The sequence below is a fragment of the Syngnathus scovelli genome, chromosome 18 (assembly GCF_024217435.2).
Source record: "Syngnathus scovelli strain Florida chromosome 18, RoL_Ssco_1.2, whole genome shotgun sequence".
NCBI lineage: Eukaryota > Metazoa > Chordata > Actinopteri > Syngnathiformes > Syngnathidae > Syngnathus > Syngnathus scovelli.
The window spans coordinates 9,030,731-9,050,473 of NC_090864.1; the positions used below are offsets into that span (position 1 = coordinate 9,030,731).

General features: G+C 40.0%; 2 protein-coding genes across 3 annotated transcripts; both read left to right on the forward strand.

The window, feature by feature from the left end:
• The first annotated feature begins 490 nt into the window (after positions 1-490).
• Positions 491-9,374, forward strand: gfod1 (glucose-fructose oxidoreductase domain containing 1). The gene is made up of 4 exons (XM_049749991.2): positions 491-860; positions 935-1,177; positions 6,765-6,958; positions 7,026-9,374. The coding sequence occupies exons 1-4, from the start codon at positions 830-832 to the stop codon at positions 7,764-7,766; spliced, it is 1,209 nt and encodes a 402-aa protein (XP_049605948.1). The 5' UTR covers positions 491-829; the 3' UTR covers positions 7,767-9,374.
• A 1,070-nt stretch (positions 9,375-10,444) lies between these two features.
• On the forward strand, positions 10,445-19,588 carry LOC125986326 (kinesin-1 heavy chain-like). Of its 2 annotated transcripts, none has more exons than XM_049749984.2 (26): positions 10,445-11,085; positions 11,854-11,941; positions 12,006-12,079; positions 12,172-12,276; positions 12,341-12,389; positions 12,496-12,551; positions 12,966-13,053; positions 13,473-13,597; positions 13,683-13,787; positions 13,893-14,038; positions 14,145-14,293; positions 14,542-14,741; positions 15,015-15,083; positions 15,168-15,374; positions 15,457-15,600; positions 15,671-15,859; positions 15,983-16,100; positions 16,341-16,384; positions 16,451-16,560; positions 16,635-16,736; positions 16,807-16,867; positions 17,052-17,123; positions 17,760-17,864; positions 18,110-18,323; positions 18,474-18,579; positions 18,808-19,588. In XM_049749984.2, exons 1-26 carry the CDS (start codon positions 10,960-10,962, stop codon positions 18,812-18,814), a joined length of 2,859 nt encoding a protein of 952 aa, XP_049605941.1. In that variant the 5' UTR covers positions 10,445-10,959; the 3' UTR covers positions 18,815-19,588. The 2 variants fall into 2 exon arrangements, with proteins under 2 accessions (XP_049605941.1, XP_049605940.1); XM_049749983.2 differs by having other exon boundaries at positions 10,446-11,085; positions 16,341-16,390.
• The last annotated feature ends 155 nt before the right edge of the window (positions 19,589-19,743 follow it).

A 19,743-nucleotide genomic window follows, 5' to 3' on the forward strand; every position in this document is an offset into this window, starting at 1 on the left:
CATTCTGCCTTATAATTTGCACTTTTCAAATGATTTATTTTATAAGGAAGCTGAAGGGTTAAAACAGAAGCAGCGGCGTAAGATGTCAAGTACGCATAAACGGGAACTGAAAAGGACGGGCTCAAAAAGTAAAAGAAAAGATAATTCTACTTCCGCCATTAGTCCAGTAATCTCACTTCAGATAGATTTTAATGTCTAAGGTGTCTAACATAAGTATTTTATTATTTCTATTGTACATGTTGCGTTGTTTGGCAAAATCATATTTGATATTCAAGCAGCTGGGGAAAAATACATTAAAAGCTGTATGCTGACTCATCAAGAACAAAATTAACTATTTAATAAAATAATATTAACTTTTTGGAGGTAATGTGTATAAAAGAGCTGCACTGATTTGAGTGAGAGGAGCGAGCAGAAACTCTGCTTCAATTCTGGAAAGCCCTTCGAATCTTTATTCTGAAAGGTCAGCACCAGCAAATTCCGTTAAGTAAAGCATACTTGATGATCATTTCAAAGCCGCAAGATCGCTCTCCTGCTACTTACCTACCTCCGCCTCTTCAGAATGATCCTTTTAAGGAGAAGACGCTCGATTACATCACAATTACGACATATTTGACGACTTTGCATTACGCTTCATTGTGCGTTTTTGGTGACAAGGTGGAAGCAGTCTGGTGCAGTCCGTCGGACGGACGCGCATATCGCCGCATTAGTGCGTTTCTATTTTGACACCACGCGAGGACGTGCGGACTGGTGTTTTTTTATCGACTGGTTTATTTCCAGCCGGATATTTATGGTGATTGATTAATCCGCCGATCTGGTATCCGGCGGGGCAATGCAGCACGGCGACGGGTGCTTATCTGCAGGTGGATGGCCAACCTGACGCAAAGCCTCTGCAGAAGCACAGCCGGATCTTTTTAAAGCCGAATCATGCTTCCAGGGGTAGGCGTGTTCGGCACCAGCCTGACCACCAGGGTGATCATCCCGCTGTTGAAGAATGAAGGATTCGCCGTCAAAGCGCTTTGGGGCCGCACGCAGGAGGAAGCGGAGGAGCTTGCAAAGGAGATGGACGTCCCGTTTTACACCAACAGGATCGACGACGTGCTGCTGCACCAGGACGTGGATCTGGTTTGCATCAACCTGCCTCCGCCTCTGACGCGGCAGATCGCCGTCAAAACCTTGGGTGAGTAGCCGGGAGGGGATGCTGAGGGGCGGGGGGGAGGAGGATGCTGCTGCCGCTGCTGTTGCCGCTGCCGGGGGGGTTGATTGATGCAACCACCCTGCAGCTTCACTCAGCTTGTCCAGAAAGGTGTGGCTGGGATAAGGTTTGATATAGAAATGTTCTGTAATCTCTTGACATGCTCCAGCAGAAGAATGTGAACTGACATCCGCAGAAGAATTTGACCTACTAACACTAGTTGTTGCATTTTAAATTATGCCGATTCATTTCTAGCAACACTACATTTTTGAATGGAGTTGTCACTTTTACTTTGTGCAACAACATGCAATGGGGGTGTACTGAAAGTGATGCAGTATAATTAAGAAGAGGCAGAGAAGGTCCCCAACTATTCTCTAATAATAGTCATCCTTCTCACAAAACAGAAAATATGATAATGGTGATAGTTTTTATTGTGTGTGTGTGTGTGTGTGTTTGTGTTGTCATATGAAGGGCACTCATGAAATAAATCTTGTGACTGCAGCCAATGTGAAAATTACCCAGCTCCTTTAAATCAGATGACTTTGTTTGGACACACAGTCAGGCATGTGATTTCAGCATGAACTGCAAGTCATGTTGGCCACGTAATTTGGAAATTCAATTTAGATCAGCGGCAGCATGAGAGTGTTTGCAAGTTTCTTTAAAAAAAAAAAAGGTTCCGCTTTGGCACTTGGTGCATTCCCACACTGAAGCCTTGTTGACTTGAGTTAAACAGTGTGGAGTGACGTAGAATCGGCCCGGCGTATCCCGTCGCTACACTTATGTCAATATCTTCAGTGCATTAAATCACATCCTGGCTAGACTAACATCTGCTCATGCCAACACAACATAAAAAGAGATTTATTGGGCGTCATTATGGGAATTCTTACTGATATCGTCGTTGCGCAAGGTTGTTGATCATGATCCAGATTATCAGTCATCTCTGTGAACTTGAGTCAAACAGCAACATGTGTATAGCTGCTTGTCAATGGCCATTCTTTTCCTTCACTTCCTCTTTGCTCATTTCCTTGCAGCTTTTTTTGGGAGAGCACCCCCCCCACCCTCCCACGGAAAGCCTGTCCAGTCCTCTTTAGATTTTGTAGGATAACAAAATCATGTTCAGGGGTCAGACCTCGAGTTCATCATTTATTGGGCCATCAGAGGAGGTGACCAACCTGTTCCACACGCTGTTCAAGTTCTACTGGGCTGGGTTTGTCCTCTCAACAAACCGGTCGGTCTTGTCCAACAACATCTCTTCTTCCATGAGGATTTCTTTCTCTTTTTTATTCTTCCTCCTCATTGCTAGGACATTCCTGGAAGCTCTGATGTCACACAAGCTTTTTGTGCATGTTCAAAGATTAACCTTAGAAAATATATGTGAGTCGGTTGTATTTTGGAATCGGAGTACTGAAGTGTAACAGAAGAAAAAAGAAGTGTCAGGTGTTGTTTCTGCCGTCTTGATTCTGCGGGCTGCAGGAGGAAGTCGCGTGGCCTTTAAGTGGTGTGTGTGTGTAGTAGTAAGCAACAGACTTTTCCACAACACTCATTCATTCAGTCATTCTGCATTGTTGAAAAATTTCCATCATTTGAGAAATCGTGAGAATAAATTTAGCAATTCTGCTCAGTGAACTCACCACTAAACTATATCCATTAAAGCACTTCCGCTAACCTTTCTAAATGATTGACGCATGATTCACCTCTTTGTCATGTATTAATGGAAAGAATCAAATAAGCAGTCAGTTGAGTAAATGAGGCAGATTATTGCTTTGCTTTGACTTAAAACAAAAATGGCTGATTTTGTTAATCACATAATTTCTCAAAAAGCTGTTTCTGTTCGACATGCAAATGTTTATACACACTATCCGCTCAAAGACACCTGCTCTGAAGACTACCCAAAGAGCTATTTATAATCTGGCCGCAAAGGGCAAGGAGGTGTCATCATAAATACGCGTCCTGACTGCAGATGGTGTTGCGCAATCACACTTCCGACCGGTGATGAGGTCGTTGGCAGAGAATTGAAACTCTTTTTCACACAGTGAATTCACATACAGTGGAATTTCCCAGCATATTTTTTATATTATATTTTAGTTTTTATTAATTTTTTATTTCATTCTATTATCATATTTTATTTTGTTTAATTTTCATTTTATTATTTTATTTTAATTCACACCAATTTCCCATTTTTCCCTTTACATTGAATTTTATTTTTTATTGTTTTGTGAAATGAAAATCAGGAAAAGAACGATGGTTTATTTGCTTGACTTTAACATTTACCAGTAATTTCATTTTGAGGATTTTAACTCAAAGCATGGGTGGAGACTAGCTAGCGGCAGTAATGTAAATTTCTCACTGGCTCACTCACGTTCATGTTCTCCGAGTCGTCTATTTTCATGCTAATGGCTGCTCTGGGAGCATGCTCGCCAAAGAGCCCCAGAGACGGAGAAAATGATGATGGACTGACAACGAGTAGCAAAGAAGAGAAAGCGTTGGCTTCCTGTGAAATTGCTTTTGTCCGTTTGATGAATGGCCGAGCAGGGGCTGCTCTTTCAGGCAGCCTGACAAGTGAACATTCTTGTATGAAGTAGAAAACCTCCCGATGGCCGCCCCCTCTAAGCTTCGCCTTTCTTTACCGTGGAGCTCCGAGAAGGAAATGTTTGGTATGGAGGTGAACTTGGGGCTTTTCTGGTTGAGGGATCTCATTGTGCTACTAAATACTGAGTCTAAGGGTCCAATCGGGAGAGTGTGTGATTTTTTTATGGAACCATTAGGATTGTAGTTCATAGTCTGATCACAGATCACCAAGGTCACTTGAGTTGCCTTCAACTTATTTCTAACACTCGAAATGTAAGGCAAAGTTTTTTTTTTTAATTGGCCACATGGGGCTGGAAGGACAATTCGTGTTACACGAGTGAAGAAAATCATTTTTCGAATTGTTCTGTGCGAAGTAAAGCTTTCCATCCACGACAGGAAATTGTATCTGAGGCCCGTTTCATTTCCTCTACGGTGATGAAAACTTTTTTCATTCAATATAACCTCATACCTAACATGGAGAGAAGAGACGGAGAATTCATATCTCTTTCCGTCCTCCTTCTCGTGCATGAGTCAAGCTTTGGTGTTGTTCTGTCTGGCCGTGAATAAATTCCAGCTGCCTGCCATGACTCAACTACACAGTCATTGTCTGGACTTCTATTGTGTAAGATAAGAAACAAAAACATCTGAACCAAAAAAGTCAAGTCGAGATTCACAAGACTGAACCCTCAGTCTTGCACTTTTATATCAGGCAAATAAAGTATGTACAGTATCGCAACGGCTATCTCTCCACAAACAGTTTTGACAATAACATGTGTTTTGCAGAATATAAATAGAGTGTATTTATTTTTTTACTGAGGGGTGGGTGGGAATTTATGGGGAAAAAATCCTGGAAAAATCTGAAAATACCAAGCATATTTCTGGGGAGGCAGTGCCCACAAGGGCCCCCTTTTAGCTCCGCCAGTGCTACGACGCTACCCAAGGCGTTCCATCACCATGACAACACTCCAGATTTAACCAAGCAGCAATTTGTGCTCTCCTCTTTGCAAAAGTTCATCTTCACGTCAAGCTATCTAGGACAGGCGTCACGGGCCCCATGGTGAAGATGTCACGCAGCTTCCCGAGGATGGTCACGGTTATTAGTTTACTGTGATTGGTAATGCTGGCTTGTCGTCTTTAATTACCATATCAGATTGGGTCTGTTCTCTTTGGTGTCACATCAGCTCATGGATATTTTTATGTTAAATTAATCCAATTTATCTTCTGAATGAATCACTCAGAACCTAAAGAAACTCAATTGGTTGTTCAGCTCCTTTCCAAATTGGTTTTGCATTGGAACGATCGAGGCATTTCTTCTTCTGTTATCTGTTAAGTCAGGTGAATAAATTGAAATTTATTCTGGTGTGCTGAACTCATTGATTTTACTCGCAAGTTAGATTCTCTGACCTCAACCAGTGCTCTGGAATATAATTGGCTAACTGAGCTGTGTATTGATAATTTCATGGCACTGTCTCTGGTGCTGAAGTAAGGAATTGTCGATGCATGTTTAATTCTTCTTGTGACTACTCATGCACAAGATTGACTATTTCAAAGGCACATTTTGAATAATTTAATGATCACATATGTTATCAAAAACAATTATTATTTGTGATCTCGCTTTGACTCTATCATTTTGATTTGTCTTTCAGTTTCTATTCTCCCTCAATTAAATGGTACTGAAATTATCGAGACTCAAGGGACACACTGTGTTCCAATTAATGAATCAGCACATCAATCTCCACCAACAATTATGCATATTTAATTTGCAAGAAAGAAAAAACAAGCTGCCGGCGTGTGTCATTTTGTTACGCTCGACCTCAACCCGATAAAGGCGCACGAATGCGATCATAACATATTTCACTGATATGTCGAAGGCAGTGAGCGCCAGCGTGCTGATTAGGCTGCAGTTCAGAATGTGCGTGTCTGCGCGAGAGTGATTACAAAGCAGGACTTGCAGCCCGGCAAGTTAATTAAACCCCAGGCGGATTCAAGACCGCAGGGGGTTCCAAACCGATAACACACTGCATAAAATATAGGCCTGTCACTTTCAAATATTTTTAGAATGAAATATTCTATTATTCCATCGTATTAATTGAAGGGTTCAACCTTCCCTTCCTGCCTAGCAACCCAGGTGGTCTGGATGGAAGCCTGCAGAGTCAGCCTTTACTTGGAATGACGCAGCTGCTCTCCCTTGTGATTTGGAATCTGCAGCTTCCCCTGAAACAAGCGCTCTCAGTCCTTCCTGCTGCTTACTTGGCATGTAAAACCTAATAGTAGATCAAAAGCTGATTTTTTTTTCGACTTAATTTGAGCAATATGTAAACTCCATCATCATATTTCCTTGTATTTGCTTAAACTAGTTATGCTAATATAATATTTTTCCATTTCTGTGAGTCATTAAAGTCTCTCCTTGTGCAGTTTACAGTACGTCCTGTCTCTAAATTATTAATGATAAGGGACCGAGCTGTAGTGCTTAGTTTTTTTTTCTGCTCCATTACGATTCTCCCGCTGCATCACTTTGGCTATCACCCCGTTAAGCTACTTTGAATGTCACGTTGCATATCAAACACACCCTGACAGAAATTCAGTAGTGAGGTGTAAAAAATCTTTTGCCATGTATCAGTACATAATTCTCACTGCTTTCTGTTTTTGGGGTTTATAAAAAAAAAAAAAATTGAATCACTCAAATGAATACATCTTTTAGTGATTTGCTAACCAACAGGAATAGATAAAGCACAGTTGTGTGTATTTTGTGTGTCTGCCAGGGTTGGGTGGTGCTTGCTGGGTCGGTTCACCCTCTGTATATCTCAGATCTGGGTCAAAGGGATTACTTTCCATTCTTCTAATGACAGATTAGAATGGGAAGTTTCACTTTCACAACTACCACCCATGCCCCGCCCCCAAACTGTGAATCAGCTACTGCTGTTTGATGCACACACACAACCAAGCTCACCAAAAGTCGGAAAATTGTCAACCAAAATTGAATCTTTGGTTCATTTGTTTGCAGGTATCGGAAAGAACGTGATTTGTGATAGGACAGCGACACCTTTGGATGCTTTCCGGATGATGTCTGCAGCCCAGTACTACCCCAAGCTGCTGAGCATCATGGGAAATGTCCTCCGCTTCTTGCCAGCCTTTGTTCGAATGAAGGCGCTGTTGGAGGAAGGCTACATAGGCGAGCTTCTGGTTTGTGAGGCGCAGGTATGATCAAATGGAAGTCAACCCCGAGTTCACAAATACAAAATACAAATTCTGGTTTTATTTGAAGGTCCACAGTGGCAGTCTCCTAGGGAAGAAATACAACTGGAGCTGCGATGACCTCATGGGTGGTGGCGGCTTGCATTCAGTAGGAAGTTACATCATCGACCTGCTAACTTTCCTGACAGGCCAACGTGCGGCGAAAGTCCACGGCTTCCTCAAGACCTTCGTCAAACAGACGGACCACATCCGAGGCATCCGTCAGATCACCAGCGACGACTTCTGCACCTTCCAGATGGTGCTTGAAGGCGGGGCCTGCTGCACCGTCACCCTCAACTTCAACGTCCCCGGAGAATTTCGACAAGAGGTGATCATCGTCGGAACGGTCGGGAGGTTATCCGTCATGGGGACGGACTTGTATGGACAAAAGAACAACGGTAGCGGAGGAACCGGGGGAGGCCCGGAACTTCTTCTCAAAGACTCCACACCTCTTGAAAATGCTTCGTTACCAGATAAAGCCTTCAGTGACATCCCTTCTCCGTATCTCACCGGAATGATCCGAATGATCCAGGCGGTTCGGCAGGCCTTTCAGGACCAGGACGATCGACGGACGTGGGACGGTAGGCCTTTAACCATGGCCGCTACTTTTGAGGATTGTCTTTATGCTCTCTGCGTGGTGGACACCATCAAGAAATCCAACCAATGTGGCGAGTGGCAGAACATTGTGGTGATGACGGAAGAACCAGAAGTCAACCCGGCTTATTTAATCAGCGAGGCTATGCGTCGGAGTCGGATGTCACTCTACTGTTAGGATTCAGGCGAGGTAAAGAATCGATCCGAACGGACTTATCTGACCTCAATAGTACGTTTGGTGCTGTCAAATCTGTATTGTTGCTTTTACCCGCCAAATCAAATCCAATGTTAGTGTTTCTACCCCAGCAGGAAAAGAAAAATAATGATCAAATCTTTATTTATATGGAGGGAGTCCGTCCTTGTCCAAGTCCAACTACTGCTACCGAGTTGTCCTTTACCAGAAAGGTATTGCGCTTCTCATCTCCTGAAATGATCTGGAAGAAAGCATCACACACTGTGAGTTTGTGTGAAGCCAGCCAAGGATAAAAATGTAAGTGCTGCTGTAAAGTTGCTTTAATACAATATACCATGTGAATGTGCTGAAGGCAGTTTTTCTCTGCCTGTCCTTTTTTTTGTGTGATGCAACAGAGAGGGAGGGGGGGGGGTCGATAGTTTGGCTGGTGGGTTACCTAGTGAGCTTTAAACTCTGCTTAGTTAAAAGTCTCATTGTGCAGTTTTTATAAAACCATTTGGATGCAGTAAGATTCTGAATGGGGAAAAACAAAACTGGCACATTTTTGCACTCAAGTACAGTCACGAAATGGATCGGTAATTATGTTTTATGCATTCATCAAATGTCGAAGGTATTAAACGCTATTTTGCTGTGTTGCCTCGTCTTCCGCAAAAATGTGAACGGCAAGCAGAACTTTGTGTTTATTTTTTAGTTATGTCAACATCGTTTCATGTGATTCTACGGCTTCCAGAATTCCAGATATGACTGGCGGTTTTCCAATGATAAGGTTCTTCCACAACAACAAAAAAACTGTGTATGAAATTAAAGAGCCACACTTGATTAGTTGATCGTGAAGAATTTTGTTGATCATATTTATTAGTGATCAATCACAAAAATGCACTACTTGACTGCAACCAACAGAAGTTTGATGTTGAGCTCATTGATGTTCATTTCCCCCCCCCAAAAGTCGATAAGAAAATGTGGCCAAATATTGTAATTCTGTTTTTAATATCCACAAAGATTTTTTATTCTAATTTAATTTTACCATTACAATCTTATCCATCGTTTTTTAAAATATTCTCTTTACTGTAAATTTTCTAATTATGAAAAAAAAAATGTGTTTACTATCTTTCTCCAAAAGTCTTATAATTTTTCCATGTGATGTACCAAATACATATACAGTTGGGTTATTTTTAGAATGGCTTCTAATTTAAAATGAATTGACATATGACTCACATCTAAAATTTACCAAAACATCAGCCACACTATGAAACATCATTTTTCCACTCAGAAGTTAAAAATGTTCCTTTTTTTTTTATCCATCTCACTTCCTCTGTATGGTTTCATTTTATGTCATTTTACTGATGTAACAACTACTGAAAATGTACAAATGGTTACATTATCAATGAAACAATGTTGTTCTGAATAAGAAGTACTGTATGTATTTTATTTGTACAAAAAAATAGTAATAATAACTGGAATCTGTTTTCATGAGTATTTATTGTTTGCTGTATGCTGCTGAAACTTCATGGACTGAAATGCAGTGTACAGGATGTGGGACAATATAAGCTGGGCCCTATATTTCCCGTCCATAAAATAGAATTGTTTGAAACACCCTGGTCTTTAAGGCGTGTTCTTTTTTACACATTCACACGTAGTCAATTGCAAAGTGTTTTTTAAATTTGTTATGTGCTTCAGCCCAATGTTTATTTATACATGGTCATTATGAATTTTAAAAATATTCATCATATACTTCACAATACTGATTATGACTTTTAATGTTGTGATTTTAAAAAAAATACTAATTACTAGATGTGTCTAGAAAGGGTTCAATTTGTTCATTTAGAACACAAAGAAGCTCAAAGGAAATGCTTTTTAGTGGCAGAAAGTGTTACTTAGCAACTAAAAGCCCTGTTGCTGGTTTATCCCCCCCCCCCTTACACATAGTAAGGCTACCCTCAGAAGGTAACCATGGCAACCGTTTTAATAAGTGTGTAAAGAGGAACACTTGCTATGTTTAGCTTTTAATATCAATAAACAAATATCCACTTTGATATCCTAATTAGAATATGTTGATCTCTTATGCAAATTATAGCTCTCCATAAATTGAAATTTGTTAATTTCTATATGGTAAAATAAATATTTAGAATCCAACATTGACTATATTATATATTACTAAACATAATTAATTGCAAAAAGTTACAGTATGTTATATTTGTTGGATGGGATTTGGCTCATAAAATGTGACGGACTTTGATTACCTCTAGTGGCTTATTTTGATATTGCACCAGAGTCTGACTTTGATTAAAATGCCACTTAATCTCACTGTCCTTCACGTCATCTAACATATAATTTTATAATACACTTTGGTATATATTTACTTGACTTTTATTACAGGCACTCATACAAGAAAAAGGTAATAATGCTGACTTTGTTTAATATTAAGCATAATTGCCCCATTATAATGTATTTAAAGTATAATCTGTGACTCAATCATATGCTTGATATGACATTAAAAGTCAGACATTTTGTAGATGCAAACCACTTGGCCACATGATGACTTCATAACATGCTTCACAGTTTTAAGTTCTTGGAATTCTGGAACAGAAAATACAGAAATAGCAGTCAACTCCAACAGTTATCTTGTGTTTGATGCATACCATCAGTGTTTGAAAAAAAAAAAAGTTGTTGCATCATTCCATGATTAGACAATGCCTTTACTATTCTTGCAGCTCATATGATGTATTTGCTATTTATGCAATCATATACCTGTTTCCCAAAAACCTGCTGCTACTGAAATACAAATAAGCATGAAACAATTATTATGATTTTTTATTCAAGGTATAATCAATTAATAGCAGTCGAAACTTTGACCTCAAAGCTCTATAATAGAAACTGAGGTTGAATCTCATGATCCTCACATCCTGTGACTCCCAACCATTTTACAGTATGATCCCACCCTGATCACTACTGCATTTGTTTCCACTCCAAGCGAGTGTAGCTCCGATTCCACTCATTGGATATCTCCTGCATCTGAATCTTTTTTTTAAATTGTATTTATTTATTTATTATTTATTTACTGATGTCATCTTGCAGAGGACTACTGTCTGAGGCTCTCCTAGGAAGTCATTTGTTAGCTGTGGCCTTCTCTCAGCAGTAACTGCACCACGGCGCTCTCCATCCTTCCAAGGCGGTGGAGATGGCGGACCCGTCGGAGTGCAGTATCAAGGTGGTGTGTCGTTTCAGGCCGCTGAATAAATCCGAGGTCGCCCGTGGAGACAAATACATCCCGAAGTTTCAAGGGGAGGACTGCGTGCAAATCGCGGTGAGTAGGTGACACTATTTAAACCTCTTTGCTTTCAGACTTGATATTATTAATATTTCATATTAATCTAAAACAAACACAGCTGAGGCAAAAAAACTAACCACACTGTATTTCCGCCTCACCGTCAAAGCTACTTCGAATTTTGGCTTAGCTTGCAAATTTGACTCCTGCCAACATTTTACTTGATCATTATTCCTCAAATAGATTACAGCAAGTTATACGCATGGTCCTCTCTCAAGTGCCCTTAAGTGGGCCATTTAACTATGAGACATTAAATTACTTGGCTTATATTCATTTTGGTACTCCCCAGGGTTCTGTTTTAAGCCCCATGCAATTATTGAGTTATGTTATGCCCCCTAAATCAATCACGTTCACTGACTAAAATTATTACCAATGCATTTTCATTTTTTATACTGACTGTCATGGAAGAGCTTGACCCAGTTAAATAATATATTATTATAGTGATAATTTAAAATGTAAATTAATGCTATTAAGTTTGGCATCACACAGTGTTTGAGCTGCTGTCTGAAGTTAATAGTGGAATCAAGAAAAACATTTGTTGCTATGTGCCGCACTTTTGGAATGTTTTGCCTTAAGAAATCACACATGCTGAGTCACTGCCCAGTTTAAATCCCCTCCTATGACACCCTTAATACAAAGAAACGATTGAGTCTTGATTATAATAACTTTTTTCAGTTTTTTTTTTCATTTTAATGTCCATCTTTCTTATTATGCAGTACAATTTAACATGCATAATATTGTTTCCAGGGTAAACCATATTATTTTGACCGGGTATTCCAGTCCAATACTACTCAGGAGCAATTCTACAATGCGGTGGCTCAGAAGATTGTCAAAGGTAAGCAGTTGTTCTATTGGTGTCAATACACAAAGTGCAAGTATTCACTCCTTGATGACTCTAGATGTCCTTGGGGGCTACAATGGCACAATATTTGCCTACGGACAGACATCCTCTGGTAAAACACACACAATGGAGGTAATACTTCACCACATGATGTCATTTCGGCCACAAAATTGCACGCTTGTATTGCTTGCTATGTGGTTGTATTTTTTTGCTTTCCACTAAAGGGCAAGCTCCATGATGGTGACATGATGGGAATCATTCCTAGAATTGTCTGTGACATCTTTAATTATATTTATTCTATGGATGAGAACCTGGAGTTTCACATCAAAGTAGGTTTAATGGAGGATTCAATTATTTGTTGATGACATCTCACGAAAGACATTTGATTTCCAGGTTTCTTATTATGAAATCTATCTGGACAAAATCAAAGACTTGCTGGATGGTATGAATAACTTAATAATGCTTAAACAGCATTCCATAATGGTTTCATATGTTTGCCCCGAACGCAAATAGTATGATTGATATATGACCTTTTCCTTCCTCCACAGTAACAAAGACCAACCTTTCAGTCCATGAAGATAAAAACAGAGTGCCCTATGTAAAGGTAAAATGTGTGTGATGTTATTTCTATAAGGTAAGCAAAATAAATGTCACCACAAACTTTCAGAATACAGCCATAGCAGCATATTCATTTAAAATATTCTTAGAATATAAATAGTGCAGTAGGATGAAATAATGAGTCACATGAGAATTTTATTTTATTTTATTTTATTTTATTTTATTTTATTTTATTTTATTTTATTTTATTTTATTTTATTTTATTTTATTTTATTTTATTTTATTTTATTGCTATAGTAACAACAATTTGCCTCTTCATGTTGTCTTTGACAAGCGTCGTTCAGACACAATATGTTCGGTCACGGTTTCAAGTAAGATAAGTACTCCTCTGTAAAGCCAGCCTGCTAAAGGGGTTCTTGAACACGCCTCCCTGTGCCTTGTGATGCGAATGTGTCTCCAGGGGTGTACCGAGCGCTTCGTGTGCAGTCCCGAAGAAGTCATGGACGCCATTGATGAAGGCAAAAACAGCAGAAGCGTGGCTGTCACAAGTGAGTGTGGTGCTGCTTTCTCTCATGGGTTTGACCTCGCCGGGTCTCCTGACTTCTCCCCGCCAGATAAGCACTCAGTGCACGACTCCAATAATTCGCTCATCTAGTCATGTGGTGTTTCTAATTTTAGAACACCTGGCTGAATAAATGTTGCCATAATAATGCCGAAAGTAAAATTATATTACTCCACTAACACATAAAAAAAAATCCCTGTCCCAAAGTGTCATCTTGTGGCGAGAGTCATTCGGACAAAACTAGTGCTTTGGCACCATCCCGTGCCAAGGTACTGCGTTGAAGTGATTTCAAAAGTATTGATTTGCTGTCATCTTGTCACATTTATTATTTGAAATCTTTTGCGGGGAGATGGATTGCAGGAGTGCTAGATGACGCTAAAGCACTACTTTTTATTTCTTTGTCAGACATGAATGAGCACAGTTCAAGGAGTCACAGCATCTTCCAAATTAGCATCAAACAGGAGCACACTCAGACAGAGCAGAAACTCACCAGCAAGCTCTACCTTGTTGATTTGGCTGGGAGTGAAAAAGTAGGAACCTCTTTTTTTTTTCACTCATCATAATTTTGATCTTTTGTGAAGAAAAAAAACAATCTGCTTGTTATGTTGGTCCCAGGTGGGTAAAACCGGAGCAGAAGGTACAGTGCTGGATGAAGCCAAGATGATCAACAAGTCCCTGTCTTCACTTGGAAATGTTATTTCAGCACTAGCCGAAGGCTCGGTAAGTTATTTTGATTTGATTCATTCATAGTTTGAAACTTAGTACTCATGGTTACAAAAATATTTTTTCTGATTTTTTAAATTATTATTATTATTATTTTGCCAGGCGTATGTGCCATACAGAGACAGTAAAATGACCAGAATCCTGCAGGACTCCCTTGGAGGGAATTGTCGGACCACCATGGTCATCTGTTGTTCACCCTCTTCCTTTAATGATGCTGAGACTCGGTCTACACTGCTGTTTGGTCAAAGGTCACATCACATGAGCGAATGTTGCATTTCACTGTCTATGATCGTGTCTATCATTTGAAGTTCTCCACCAAAATGCCCGTTTGTCATTTTTTTTGTGTGAGACCAGGGCCAAGACGATCAAGAACACCGTGACTCTGAACATGGAGCTGACTGCAGAGCAGTGGAAGAGCAAATTTGAAAAAGAGAAAGAAAAAAATAAGGTACTGAGAACAAGCGTAACCTGGCTGGAAACGGAAATCAACCGATGGAGGAAGGGTGAGATGATTTATTTATTTAGTTCTAATTTTGTGTATTTATTTGTTTATTTATTTATTTATTTTTCCACACTAGCCTGAGGTGACAATTTGTATTTTTTAAGAGCTACATCAGAAAGAAAAATGGAAGAAAATATTTTTTTTAAAAATTCCATATGAAATATTTTTTCACAACTGTTTCTATTATTTCAAAAATATGTATTATCATTTTTGTGTGCTTCATTCACCCATGTGTGTTTTTTCTAACAGGTGAGAGTGTGCCAGTGGAGGAACAATTTGACAAGGAGAAGGCCAAAGAGGAGGCCAAGGTTGCAGATGTCGTTTCCAACGATAAGACGGAAGCAGCACCAGCAGCACCGAGTGGCTTTCCTGGCGTCAAACTCACGCCGGCCGAGACGGGACATTACGAGGCAGAGATGGCAAAGCTCTACAAGCAGATGGATGACAAGGTAATTGATACTCTCCTCAAATAAATATTATTAACCACAATTTTAAGTCACTGATGGTGCCCACTGGTCTGAAGGTAAGTTCATTTGAAGCTCATCCTGAAATGTGACCTTTCTATCTTACCCCATGGAAAATCTTACATCTCTATTTAAAAAAAAATATACATTTCGAATTATTGTGCCTCTTCATTTTTGACCAGCAGATGTCTCTTTTGGACACTTTCATTACAAAATTAGCAGTGATCATCTTGTCCGTTCATCCTTCACCTCTTCCAGGACGAGGAGATTAATCAACAGTCTCAAATGGTGGAGACACTTTCGCAGCAATTGTTGGACCAGGAGGAGGTGAGAAGCCCACCTCGAATCGTCTTAACTATATTAGCAAACGCAACCAAGCAAGAACTAACGTGCTTATTTCTTTGTGTTAAGCTCCTCGCCTCTTCCCGGCGGGACCACGACAGCTTGCAGACGGAGCTGAAACGTCTGCTGACAGAGAACGAAGCTTCCAAGGAAGAGGTGAAGGAGGTGCTGCAAGCCCTGGAAGAGCTCGCTGTTAACTACGACCTCAAAAGCCAGGAGGTCGAGAACAAAACACAGGAGTTTGAGGCCCTCAGTGAGGAACTGAATGAGAAATCTGCAAGTATTTCATCATCGTAACCAAATTGTGGAGATAATAACTAAAACTGATGAAACTGGGATTCTGTTTTTTTTTTTTCAGACCTCTCTGGCCTCAATTGACTGCGAGCTCCAGAAGCTGAAAGAGATGACCAACCACCAGAAGAAAAGGATGGCAGAAATGATGACATCATTACTAAAAGACCTCACAGAGATAGGCTTGGCGGTGGGAAGTAATGACATTAAGGTAAAAATTCAACCCAATCCGGCCAAGTGCTGATCAATATTTAACATGATCTTTATTGATGGCCCACCAGCAACACGAAAGCAGCGGCGTCATTGACGAGGAGTTCACGACGGTTCGACTCTACATCAGTAAGATGAAGTCGGAGGTCAAAACGATGGTGAAACGCAACAAACATCTTGAGAGCTCCCAAGCTGACAGCACCCAGAAGGTTGAAGTGACCGAGAGGGATTTAACCGCATGCCAGCTGCGAGTCTCTCAGGTAAGGCTAGTTGCGTATTTGACGACACCCCGACTGCCTGCTGTGTACTCTCATTGCATTTCTCTGAGTTTATATTTACAATTTTTTTTCCATGTGTTTTTGCTTGTGCCTGTTTGTGGGCAGTATGAAGCTAAAATAAAATCCCTGACAGACTGTCTTCAGAACGTGGAGCAAAAGAAAAGACAGTTGGAGGAAAATGTGGACTCTCTTAGTGAAGAAATAGTCAGGATCCGAGCCCAAGGTGAGAAGATACAATAGTTTAATTTTTTATCTTGAGAAATAATTGTAATAATGAACAGTAGTTATGGGTAAATTAAATTTAAGTTAAGTTTCAAATACAACTGGTTCATGAAGCAAATTTGAAGCTTCATTTTCCTATCACTGTTCATTGAAGAGGGATTTTGTAAAAGCAGATAAAAACGAGACAATTGAACGAAAATATGCATTAAATATATTTTATTTTATGTTATTTTCCCGCCAGAGAGAGTTAACGCTGTGGAAAATGAGATCCAGTCTGCCAATGAAGTAAAGGTACTCTCGTTACTGCTATACGTGTTCAACGGTGTTGTTGAGCAGTTTGACCTCGTCTAGGAATCCGTGGAGAAGCAGATCCTGTCTCACAGAGAAGCCCATCAAAGACAGATCAGCAACCTGAGAGATGAACTGGACAGCAAGGACAAGCGCATCACTGAGCTAGAGGAGTAAGAGAGCATCTCAACTTCCCCGATTTCAACCGAACATCTCGTGCTGAATACCGCTGATGTCACATGTGCAGTGAGAACCAGGAGATCAAGCTGGAACAGGAAAGGAGGCGAGTGGAGCATGAGAAGCTGAAGGCAGTGGAACAAGAGAAGAGTCGCCAGCTACAGGAGCTTACGTAATGTCTCTCTTTCACCATGATGGAATTAGTCTTACTTTTAGGTCTTACGTTTATTTTCCTCCAATAGGGAGCAGCAGGATAAACGGGAGCAAACGAAGCAGGACCTGAAGGGACTGGAGGAAACAGTGGTCAGTTCATCAGTTTGCAAAAACTGCTGAGTCAACGTAACTTCTAGCTTCCACTTGCTTTTTATTCTTCTGATCCTAAAGTCAAGCGGAGTAATTACATGTTGGCTGTTTACAAAATGACAAAAATTATAAGCATGCCTTTAATCTGCATAAACCAAAATCATTTTTTCTTTGTCTTAAACAGGGTCGAGAGCTGCAGACACTTCACAACCTCAGAAGACTTTTCGTCCAAGACTTGGTGATTAAAGTCAAAAAGGTCATATTATAATTTTTTTCTTCATCAACAATAATTAACTATTCTTGCAAACTGTAAAATGGTTTCTTTCAATGTATTAATCACAACCAAGCATTCCCCTTGAAACATAAATAGCATTTTTGTTTACATACATTTAAATAATTTAAATCCGAATTTTAATTTGGCCAAATGATCGACTCTACAAAGAGATTCTGTGATGTTTGCTTTGTTTGGCTCGTGAGTAGAAGCAAACGTTTTGGCAGGACTCCCTGCTTGATTGAGACACGCCAACTGTTAAGGACACAACACTACGTCGTCTACAACTACACAATTTTCTTTCCAGTATTATACACAACCCATTTTTTTTACTTCTAATGAGATATTGAAGTCCCCTATGCTCCATTTAAATTGCACCATGATGAAAAGTTAATTAATCTGGAGGGCACAACGGCGTCTCTGAAATACATAAGTAGGCCATCTGATTCTTCAAAGGTGGCTGGCAGCTGTAAATAGGGACTTGGGCCTCTAACACAGAACAGACAGAATAAATCTGGATTCATGAAAAAAAATCTGTCATTCTTGACCTAAAAAAACATTACTGAATGTGGAAAACGAGTTGTGAAACTAATGAATCCAAATTCATTGTGTTTTCTGTAGAATGCCCAGGTGAGCTCAGAAGAAAGAGAAGTCAGCACTGCCCAGAAACGGAAGATCTGCTACCTGGAAAACAACTTGGAGCAGCTCACCAAAGCTCACAAACAGGTAAATAAATGACTACAAGATGGCCCACAACTTGTCCAGACAGAAAATGAATTAGCTAAGCACCTTATGATTAATAAATGGCAAGTGTGTGTACTGTGTTGAAATATTAGTGCTGTATAGAGGAGTCAAAAAAGACAGAAACTGGTTCATGAAGCAAATTTGAAGCTTCAGTATCAAGAAATAGCTAAATGTTACTGTAACTTTCTTCTCACTCCCATGCTCTATACTCGTTCACTTCCATGCAGCTGCTCCAAGACAATGCAGCCCTCAATTCGGAGATTCCTAAAATGGAGAAGCGCCTGCGGGCCACAGTGGAACGGATCAAAGCCTTGGAGGATGCTTTGAAGGAGGCCAAAGAGAGTGCCGTTCGCGACCGTAAACGCCACGAAGAGGAAGTTGAGCGCATTAGGGAGGCCACCAAGCCCAAGAACATGGCAAGGAGAGGTTCTGCTCAGATAGGTAGGTGGACAACCATAACAGAATAAAATACCAGAACTCTGTGATAAGGAGAGTGCCCACATTTTGATTTTTTTTTTTTTTTGGACTAAAATAGCAATGTGTCAAACATTACTAAATACATGACTAAACTTTTCTCCGTGCCCAACCCAGCCAAGCCCATTCGACCAGGCCAGCTGCCAGGTGCCTCGCTCTTGAACCCCAATGGAAGCAGGTCCAACCTTTTGAGTTTTGGTGGCATCAAGGAAGGGGATGACAGGCAAGACAGAGAAACCAGTCTTCACTTTTTGATTGCCTTGAAATGCATTCTGTGATATTTTTCTTGCTTAAGCCCATCATCCAGGCTTTTGGAAGAATTGCTTTTGGTACCCTCTGCACAATTTATACATACATAATCAAAACAAGACCTTGACAGACAACTTCTGTGTTTTATTATTATTATTTTTTTTAGTCCCTTCTTCATTTGTGTTCTTTCTTATCCCAACAGCTCGTGAAGGTCGGCTAACTGCAAAGCATGAAGATAAAGCCTCGGACACCTCCTTCTTTTTGCTTCAAAGTGTACATACGTACTTCCTGACTGTCTGTACGAGTTGCCCTTTCAAACTAGCCCGTTTTCTCTGTACAAACATTCTGTCATTCGAAATACAACTGCTTTAATTTCTTTCCACATGCTGAATTATCCCCGCAAAAAAAATATTAAAAAGATAACTTTGCATTTCTTAAAACATCTGGGTAATAATAATTTGCAAGCGCATTATTGTGATATATTTAGAGGAACAATGTGTGCATTTATTTATATAAAAAAAGTGCATAAATCCATCAATGACACAGGTCTTGGAATTTTGTCCAAGATTAAACTTTGAGATAACTTTACTGCTTGAAACTTGTAAGTTTTATTTATGTATCACTGATATGATGTAAATTTGCTACTTAATTGCTCGAGGTGAACTTCAATGTTTTGTATGGCCCGACTGTTTTCCATGGAGATGTTGCTGTGTTACTGGATTAGCTCACTGAATCATTCATGATGATCCTTCTTGGATGTGAAACACCCCGTCGTGTTGCCAAATACTGTGTAGGCATGCTGTCAACTGTCAAGATGGGTGAGCCTATTTGTATTTTTTTTTTTAATCTAAAGCTATGCAAATTGCAAAAAAAAAAAAATGGTTACATCATATGTTAACGAGCCTTAAAGTCAGCTGAGCACCAGTCATCTGTTAGTTTGCGGTGTGACCGGAGTGCTACTGAATAAAAACAAAGAGAAAGAACTGTTAATGGTTAGACTGGCTTGCAAAGCTCCTTGGTGGCTTCATCCACATGACAGACCCGTTGTGGAAGCTGCAAACCTGCATACTGGGTTAAGCGACACGTAAAACACGCCGTAATTACTTCCGGAAATCTATTGAAGCCACTATCAAAATAA